The following is a 10,813-nucleotide window of genomic DNA, read 5'->3' on the forward strand; positions in this document are numbered from 1 at the left end:
CAATTAATCAATATAAACTATATAATAGTACTTGCCATTAAGCACGTTCTCACGCGTATTTAGTTATTTGGTGATTTGTTTGTGCTATCACGTATATTGCCTGTTAATTGACTTAATTAGTTCACTTGACTATTTAATTGATTAATTTACCTAAGAGGTTAATACATTCTTGACCTATAATAATAAATTAAAAATTCCTTTCAAAATTTTGACCCATGTGGAAGCAACACACACTAGTTATAAGCAATTGCTTGAACCAGAAGGAAAAGGAAAAAAAAAAAATAGTGTTACCATTGGCCAAATTGTAGCACATTTGCCATAGAATTCAACATGTGATACTTCGACTCCAATGAATTAAAGTTATCCCTCAAAATTTTACTTATGGGAGCAACATAGGTCTCTATACTAAAGCACAATAATTATAGAACTCTAGTCTAGTAGTGACAAAAAAATGTGATTGCAATTATCACACTTTAAGTTTGTTGATCTTTTTAAGTTTTAACTAGGGATGTAACTATGCTGGACCAATGGGGGCAATGGTCCCCCTGGCCCAAAGAGAAAAAGCAAAATATAAAATATATAAAGTGTGGTTTTGAATTTTCATGCTTCATTTTTATTCAATACTTCCTTGCTTTCACAAAAAATACAGTTTTTTTTAAATTCAAATTTTCATTAAATTTTGATTCTTTTTGTGAGTTTCTATTTGGGTTCTAAATGATTTATGGAATTTATCTTAAAGCATTAGCATAGGATAATTGCAACTTAAGTGTTTGATAAAGTTCCCCAAAGAAGCTTTGTTAAAAATACATGGTTGTCTTTGGGTTAATCTAGAACTACGATATGAAGGTTTAGGCTATAACAAATTTTTTAAGCATTTGGATTTGAATGTATCTCGCCCCCCTCACTCGAAATCCTAGCTCCGTCCCTGTTTTTAACAAAATTGGTATACATTCTGACAAGCAGAGACACCAAGTTATATTTTAGGGCTATGCTTGTTTTACACACATTGTGTATAATATGATTATCCCTATCTTTTATGGTAAGCAACAAAGAATAGCGACAGAAAATAGTAGTAGATAAGCATGCTTCACATGCACCAAGAGTAGTGATGGTTCTACAAAAAAATGTAGATAGCACTAAGATAAACTATCACAGAGGATGCCAATTTCCAGAGTATAAGTTTTGATAGCACTAAGATTTTCACTTAACTAGTATAGCCTCATCTTTCCCAAGAACCAATATTGGCCATCTTATCATATAAGGCTCTCAACATTGTTCAACATGATACTTCTTATCATCTTAATTAGTCATCTAATATGACCGAAGAACACTTTAATACATTAACGTACCAGAAGCATTTTGAAAATATTTTAATTTGGTGGGTTTTCAATTCTCTTTGTTTTTCTTTTTGATAAGTAGGTGTTTTCAATTCTCAATGAATGCGAGTCTAGATTATATCACCATAGAATTACTTATCAACATTATTAGTTTTTCTTTTAATATTAATTTTTTTTTTTTTCACAAAAAAATCTTCAAGTCACCGATTCAATTATATTGACAGTGATGGATCATGCCTCAGCAACAACACCCGAATAAAACTTGATCAACATTTCATATTTTAACCTCAAAAGAAAAAAAAAAAATTGATCAACTTTATAGTACATAAGAGGGCTGTTGAAGCTATATCCCAAATATTTTTCGAGGCATATGAATTTATTTTGTAATTTGTATAACTAGTTTGCTAATTCTACACTGTAGTACTTGGGTGGATTTTTGCAATATCCTTTAATTGTTTCCAAGTAGGCTATGTTCGATATAGTCATATTTTACGTCAGAAACCACCTTGATGATGTTGGCAAATATTTTGTTTCAGCATCTTGGAAGTTTGACAAAACCCTAGCACAAATCCATATAATAATTGTCTTATAAAGTGATCTTGATGATGTCAATTTAAATCAACTTCAACTATAGTTAGACAAGGCAAAGACAAAAGGCTTTCCCTTTAGCACCTCACATCGTTGAAAATGAGTAACTTTTAATAAGAAGTATATATTCACATATCAAGAGCAACCAAGCAAGAGGAGACAAGAACAGTTATTTGGGTTGTGTTGATTTCACACAGATGGTTACATGAAGTTTTACATAGCTTATTTTTTACACAACTTAGTTTTACACAAGTGTATTACCCATTTTGTTTTATTACCATAGCTAGCTTTTATTTATTTATTGAGAAACTATTACCATAGCTAGCTGAACATTCAAGAGAACGTGAAGGCACTTTTTTCAATGTTGCTTTTCAAATAATATGCACCTTCCCGCTACACATAAAGTTTGCTCTTTATAATATTTTCTCTCCCTCGTGACAATGACACCACTTTATCACCTTTAGTGAAGTGCTTTATCGTTAACGCTCTGTGAAACATGTTTACAATGTCCCTTGAGCATTTACATTAATTCTTGAAAAAAAATTGTGTCCATTTTAGTTTTTTTTTTTTTTTAATCACTTTTCAAAACACTCATATCAAATTATCTAATATCTATTCTAAATTTTATTTTAATAAAATATTAAATTTTCTTAATTTTTAAAAATTATTTACGTAGGGATATGGCACTTAAAACTCAAGTAAGCATTAGGCCTTAGACCAGAACAAGCCTAGAATGTGCCTTTCCGAGAAATGGAGCCCAACAATAGAAAAACATACCTTAGAACAAGGGTAAAAGATAAAATAAGTGATTATGAAAAGTACCCCTAAGATCCTAAACCCTGAGAATTGACCAAACAGGGTCCACAACGCTCAATCCAAACATGGATGGACCACTTGAACCATCCGAGGTAAATACCTATAGACGTAATACCAAAGACATCCCACTGAGGTATGCACATTATCCGAGGATGCCTGAACTATCAAATGCATCCCACCAAGGTATATATATTGTTTGAGGAAGCTCTCCAAATTACCCTAATAAATCCACTGTGGTACACATAGCATCTGAGGAAGCCCTTCAGATCTTCCTGATAAATCCACAATGATCCACCTAACATTGTATCATTTAATGCAACAGATAACTTCTCATAATAAAACAAGAAGCCCCAAAAGTCTTTGTTCATCATGACCTCAAGAAAAGAAGAGCTTGATGGGACAGGAGGCTGCCCAACCAAACCAAGATAGCACCTACTATGACACATGCTGTAGAAGAAAATAAGAAGAATCAAGCACAGGATGAGGATGAAGGAGGAGGAGAGAGTAAAAAAAAAAAAAAAAAAAAGAAGACAAATGAATGGAGGGAGTGAAACATGGAGTGAAACATAGATTGAGAATTGTAACAGAGAAAAATCATATGAACAATAACTTTTTTACATGCTTTTGTGAGAGTGGGATAGTTTCTGGATTCTTATACCCACACACACACACACACACACACACACACACACACACACACACACACACATATAGTTTTTTGATAGGAAAAATTTACCATTTTTGAATAATCTATTAGGACCTTCTATTCCGAAGAAGAATAAAATTGGGACTTTTTTTTTATAGGAACCATTTCCATGATCGTTCTTAGAAGTTCATTGGCTAATAACAAAAAATTTCACCCTTTTCCTCTAGCCACTGAGAAAAAAAAGAGTCCACAATTTTGGATGATAATTTTGTTGTTCTTTATTTAAAAAATTGGGTTGAATGAGCACTTTGGTTTTTTTTTTTTTCCTTGCACACTTTTTTGTTTGACTTAATTCTAGGGAAAAAAAAAATGCAAATTAAGCTTCTATCATCTCATATCAAAGTCTACCATATATTGCCATTATCATCAATATCACTTTCATCTTCAATATTTATCATTCTCCATATAATGATTACATGCCTAATGTACTTGTAATACTTCTAAGTCAACCCGTTCTAGAGTAGCAAAATAATAGACCTTAAATGTTTGGTAGAAGTGCTACGTTATTCCATTAATTCTATCATCGCACATTTATATGATCATTGATATGTAGTATATGTATATATGGAATCTTTCATTACAATCATCATTATCATCGATTCTTGGTTTTTGTTGTAATACAATTCTATCACCCTCAACAAGAGTGTAGCATTGGGGAAACTTAGAAAGCATATACATACATATATTATCATTTACATCAAGCAAGTTATCATGATTAAGAAAAGAGTTCATCATTAATTTCACCTTTGTTGTTCTTCATCGATGTAAATCTAAGTATGCGTATTAATTTAGCAAGAACACCAACCCTAATTTTCCTTCTATGGTACATTGTACTTTTAAATCTTTAGTTATGGAACTCAAATATATAACTATGGTGATTGATCATCATCTAATCATGGACATTCATCATCATCATCATATACAAGATAATGATCCTTTAAAATTTAGAAAGTAATGATCATCATATTTTAAAGAGTAATATCATTATATACAATATAATAATCCTTTAAAATTTTAAGAGTAATGATCATCATTTTCAAGATAATAACCCTCTAAAGTTTTAAAAGTAATATTTATATTATATAATTATTAAAACCATAATCATCTATTGTGAAATTGAAGGATTCAATTTTGTCACGTCAACAATATTTAAATAAACATTGACCAGCAATAATTTAAATACTTATTTAAATTATTAACCACGTCATAAAATAGTGAAAATGCTATATATGGTTATAACATTTTTCTAGTAATAAGTTGTTATTAGTATTTACTTATTATTAGTGACACTACAACAAAAGTGGACTATGGTGATGAAACCTTTTGTCACAATAAGTCCTTATTTCGTCACTAAATACATATGGTGATGAAATAGCATTCGTCACCTAAGCTCTGTCATAGAATGTATTGGTGATGAAAATGTTTCATCACCAATAAAATAATGATAGGTGACGAAAGTTTTTCGTCACCTAATATTTTCGTCACTGAACCTTATTTTCAGTGATGGAATATTTTGTCACCAAATATATTTTTTTTTCCAATTTCAATAGATTAGGTGAAGAAGTTTTGCATCACTGATTTATTTTATTTATTTTTAATTTCAATAGATCAGGTGACAAATTATTTCGTCACCAATTTCTGCATATAGTCAGATATGGCGACGAAAATTATCGTCACCAATTTTTTTTTTTATCAATATTCTTTACGTTTACTTGTCATTACATTAACCTGTTCATTTCTAACCAAATACGTAAAAAAATAAATAAATAAATAAAAATCCATTCATTTCTAACCAAATCCATAAAAAATACATCCATACAATCTAAAAATGTAATAAAGATGTTCACAAAGTTACAACCATTTATATACAAATGATGTCTTAACTTCCAAACTTTACAGAAAATTATTTGAGTTCAAGTAGTCCCACAAAAGCTATCTTTCTGCCACCAATCCAATATTTGCACAAGTATAAATGAAAAGATATTAATAACAAACTAGACTATAAACCTATATTCCTGATAAGATGTACTACCAAAAAAAAAAAAAAGATTATTATTAGTAAGACAATGCAGAAAATGTCCACAGAATACCCAATAACAAACTAGACAAAATAATCATAATGCAACATCATATGAAGCCAAATTGTCAAAGAAAGAAGACCCACAACATTCTCATCAAATAAAAACCAAACCTACATTACAAACCATGGAGAAATCATAAAGAATGTAGAAAAATTCAAATTTAAAACTAAACAAATAAAGTGAAATCCAAAATAAAAACCCAGACACTATCATAAACACAAACCCACCCACCATAACGAATAAAAAATCTAGCCAACACTATTAAAATTAAACCAAAAAAAAAACCTAGCCGCCACCATAAACAAAAACCCACCACCACCATTAAACAAAAAACACAGCCACCACCATTAACACAAAAACCTAGCCATTACCATAAACAGAAAACTGCCATCACAATAAACAAAAAACTCAGCCGCCACCATAAACAAAAAACCCATCACCACTATTAAACAAAAAACACAGCCACCACAATTAACACAAAAACCCAACCACTACCTTAAACAAAAAACACAACCACCACCATTAAACAAAAAGCACAACCACCACCATTAACACAAAAACCCAGCCACTGCCATAAACAAAAACTTACCACCACCATTAAACAAAAAACACAGCCACCACCATTAATACAAAAACTCAGCTACTGCATAAACAAAAAACCCAAGCATCACAATAAACAAAAAACTCAACCACCATCATAAACAAAAAACCTGCAACCACCATTAAACAAAAAACACAATCACCACCATTAACACAAAAGCACAGTCACTACCATAAACAAAAAACCCAGCCATCACAATAAACAAATAACCCCCCACCAACATTAAATAAAAAACTCAACCACACAATAAACAAAAAATCCAGCCACCATCATTAACACAAAACCCACCACCACCATTAAACAAAAAATCTAACTACCACCACAAACAAAAAACCCACCACCACCATTAAACAAAAAACACAATTGTAGCACAATTGTGCTACGGTACCCTCATACATATAAGAGGTTACTATAGCACAATTGTAAAAATGTTTACAATTGAAAGACCAGGTAATGCTTGTTTTTGTGTTTTTATACAAAAATATAGCAACATATACCATATACAAGTCCCAATACTAATGCTCTTAAGCAGGAAAATAAAACACTAACCAAGGTGTGTTCTAGTAAGTAGATGAGCTCCCCCCACTATGACAAATGTCACTGTCACCCTTGCTCCTCAAATATTGTATGATGCAATCCATCTTCTCCTCTGGCCTGAGGTTTGCATCTTGGAGCTCTTCTACTCGGCCCTCTAGCTTGTAGTTTGTATCCTGGAGCTCTTCTACTCGACCCTCGAGTTGTTGAGTATACTGAGTTGAGGAAGATGAGGCAGGAGTCCTAAGAGATGAGGAAGGCCTTATGCCAAGTCCCTTTACATAGCCGGATCTCGGCTTAAGAACCATCATAAATATCTCCTCTTCGGTCAAAGGCTGTGCTTCAGGAGTGTTACAATGCTCATCTTGTACTCTCAACATCTCTTGCTGTCATTTCAAATAATAGAAACCATAAGAAATATATATGTTCTAGTTTTTCAAACATATATAGAATAAAAATACATATATTCTAGTTTTGCAAACTCAAGGCATGTACTAATATACATACATATGTATGTTCACAATCATGGTGTACCCACTGTTTTGTCTTTGAATTGAAGTGGGTATCATAGTAGACTTGTGCCAGCTTAAGAATATGACTTCCATTTTTCCGTCTCTGATTATACGCTTTTCAATATTAGAAGACAAGTTAATTAATTACAACAAGTAATATACTAAGCTTTTGAAAAATTGAAATAACACACCGCCTCATCCACCCTAATTGCAAGTGACTTGTTTCCACATCTATGAATGTGTTTGTCAAGCATTCCCTCTTTATTTCTGTTTCTAGCATTTCTTGTTGAGACTTTCTATAAAGAATAAAGACCAAGAAAATATTAGAGTTTTGACTTAAGTTATATATATATATACATTACAATATAAATCTACTCCACCTTCCAAATAAGTATTAATCAAACAAATTTGATAGACTGAATAATCTAGTAGACATGACACCATAATAAGATTTACATAAAACATTAATCCAATGCATATATAGGTAGGTATTATCTAGGTGAAAGGTGAGAACATACTTCACTTGTAATTAAAATTTTCGAAGTATTAATTACCAGCCAATCTTCATCACTCCACTTTCCATCAATTAGTTCAATCCATTTTTCTCATGTGACATTTTTTGGTGGGTGGTTTCTTGCATATGTGCTTCCTTCATCCTTTACAAGTTTTTTATATTTTGTAAACAACTTGTTGTAGTGGCTGCTCAATAATCTACCACACTTTGTATTTAGAGATTTGTTGACAAGTACAGATTCTCCTTGTATATCAAATTGATCCTGCGAAGTGAGGTATGTATAAAGAAAATATTATTCCTTGAATTCAATATGCTTAGTGACAACATCAACAATACACGATAAAATACAACATAAAGTATAAAGCAATGTAATGAAAATAACAAAATCAAGCTCACGGACAACTATAAACATTTAAAGTACCGCCACATTTTGAATGATCGCCTCTTTTTCACTGCTATCAATATTCTTCTAACTATAAGCATTCATAGTGGACAAGTTCATATGCACTTGTACACCAATTTGGCTAGCAAATTTCCCTGCATGTTCACCAACAGGAGCACAAAACTCTGGGGCAATGAGGACCGGTAGCTTCCCATGTTTCTCAACAAGTCCTCATACCCTTAATCCACGAGTCATGCCACGGGCACTTCTACTAGTCGATGCTATCAAGACATAATATAAATTAAGTCAACAAGTGAACCAAATATAGTGTAATTACCAAATCAAGTAATGAAACTTAAATATCTCACTATTCGTGGTAGACGGTGTGCCCACAAGCTGTGCCTCTACATTAGTAGAAATTTGGGCAAGAGAATCTCTACCAAGATGTGTGCTCGATGATGGGCCGATATGCTAGACTGCTGGGGTAGATTCCTCACGCCTATAACGAGCCATCTGTATCATGCAAAAGTATATAAAGATATCTAAATTCATTACAAGTTAAGATATAAACAAGTTATTTCATCATTTAAAACATCTTTAATCAATGATTTAAATTGATCATTCCAAGCACAATATTACAAAGTATCTCAGGCATCAAATCATGTATATAGTACCTCAGAATCTCCACTGCAAAGTAGGCTCAATAATGGGCCCTTATGCTGGACTGTTGGGGTAAATTCATCACGGCATGAACGAGTGCTACATCTTGGTGCCATCTGTATCATATCAAAATATGTATAGATTTTTAAATTCATAAAAAAAAAAAAAGAACAAGTTATTTCATCACAATATTACAAAGTACGAATTATCACATGCACCAACTCATATATATAGTACCTCATTATTTAAAGAACTAGATAACTCATCATCACCAATAGCTGGTACACGGTCGTCGTCATCTACCTGAGCACTTACTCTCTTTCTTCCCACATTTGCATATTTAGGCAGAAAAGTTGACAGATGCTTCAATCCCAAAGCATTTATTTTCTCTTGATTTTGCTTGATTCTTTGTGCTCTTTCCATCTCATATTTCGTTATTTTATTATGAGTGTCTTTGCCCTTTTTGGCCATTTCTGCAACTATAGATTTACATAGAAAATAAAATATAATGTCTATTCATTACAAATTCTTCCCAAGTACGAAACATAAATTAGAACATCAAATAAAAATATACATGAACAAATATATTAATTTGGTACAAATAAAAAAAATTAACTAAAATAGTCCAATTAAAACTATAAATCTATATTTTAGTTAATATATAATAATTTATCAATGTCAAGCCCAATTACATAATATTAATAACCATTTTTAAAATATATATCAAAAGAATCAATATGCACAAAAAAAAAAAAAAAAACTACAATAGTCCAATTAAAAATATAAAACTATATTTTAGTTAATATCTAATAATTTATCAATGTCAAGCCCATATACATAATAATAATAATAATAACCATTTTAAAAAAAATGTCAAAAGCATCAATATGCATAAATGAAAAAAAAAATGATATGCTAATACAAATTAAGAATAATTTGAATTAGATAACTCACGTGTTCTTAATGGTTACGGCTTCTTCCAATTGCTTCCCCTTGACCCACTCAGAAGTTGGAAATTATGACATAGAGCAATTAGAACAATCCCTTGCAATAACAAAGGCCATAATGCGATGAAAAATGGATAATAAGCTAAAGCAGAATACCAACTGCAACTTCCAAAAACTTGACAAATTAGTTAAAAAGACAAATATTTAATAGCAATTTCAAACTCTAGACCAAGTTTTAGATAAAGGTTAGGAATTTTTGTGGGTTTATGAATAGGCCATTTGAGTTCTCTGAAATGTAAAATTAACCCCATACATTAAGAAAACCTGTTGAAAAAAAACCCCAGCTGCTTAAAAATTATCTATTTTATCTCAATCCCATTTTCAGCTTCTATCAATATTAAATATTTGTTTATCCCAGTTTTGATTCAGTGATAGCTTTGAAGCTTTACTCAAATTTCTCTCCTCCTAAAAATGTGCTCTTGTACCAATTTTACTCACACGTCCTTGTTTGTCCCTGGTTGAGTACATAATACCACTTTCCTTATGGACTCCATTCCATTCTGTTATGAACATCACTTACTAAAAACACACCCACACCATCACAAGATTCTCTTGGTTTCATTTGAAATAGAAAGAGTCTATTTCACAGTTTTAAAAAAAAAATTAAAATCTGAAAATGTACATCAAGGCCTGATAAGCTTGGTTGAAGTTGGTGGTAAAGTTCTTCGGCTTCTGTGGTTGCCATCCTAATCAAGAAAATTTGATTCTACTGAAGACTGGAATGCAGTTAGATTGAAGAAGCAAGAAACTCCATATTGGGAAATAGTCTAGTTTCCTTTAGTTGTGTGCAAGCATGCGGTTATTGGTTGGCTTGTGTTCAACAATAGTTTGTCTACCTGGGACAGATTGTTGCAATGGGACTACAATAGGGGCTCCTAGTGTGTTTTTGTTGCATAGTCTAATTGGAAAGCAGAGATCATCTAAGTGATGATCTGCTGCCCCTTCAATAATCCTAAGTCTTGTTGGGATGTAGTCAACTAGGCAACGGCTGAGCCATAAATTTTTCCTTGGGGGGCCAAGCTAAGTATGAAAAAAGTTTCATAACTAAAAAAAAGTTTTATTTCAGAAATTAAAA

The 10,813-nt window shown here is 31.9% G+C and overlaps 1 protein-coding gene across 1 annotated transcript; it reads right to left on the bottom strand.

Annotated features, from left to right (window-relative positions):
* Positions 1-6,453: 6,453 nt before the first annotated feature.
* Positions 6,454-7,780, bottom strand: LOC115988999. The gene is made up of 4 exons (XM_031112642.1): positions 7,694-7,780; positions 7,367-7,471; positions 7,171-7,278; positions 6,454-7,049 (listed from the first exon to the last, which is right to left on the bottom strand). Exons 2-4 carry the CDS (start codon positions 7,427-7,429, stop codon positions 6,690-6,692), a joined length of 531 nt encoding a protein of 176 aa, XP_030968502.1. The 5' UTR covers positions 7,430-7,471; positions 7,694-7,780; the 3' UTR covers positions 6,454-6,689.
* Between the last annotated feature and the right edge of the window lie 3,033 nt (positions 7,781-10,813).

This window comes from Quercus lobata, chromosome 5 (assembly GCF_001633185.2).
Source record: "Quercus lobata isolate SW786 chromosome 5, ValleyOak3.0 Primary Assembly, whole genome shotgun sequence".
Classification (NCBI taxonomy): Eukaryota; Viridiplantae; Streptophyta; class Magnoliopsida; order Fagales; family Fagaceae; genus Quercus; species Quercus lobata.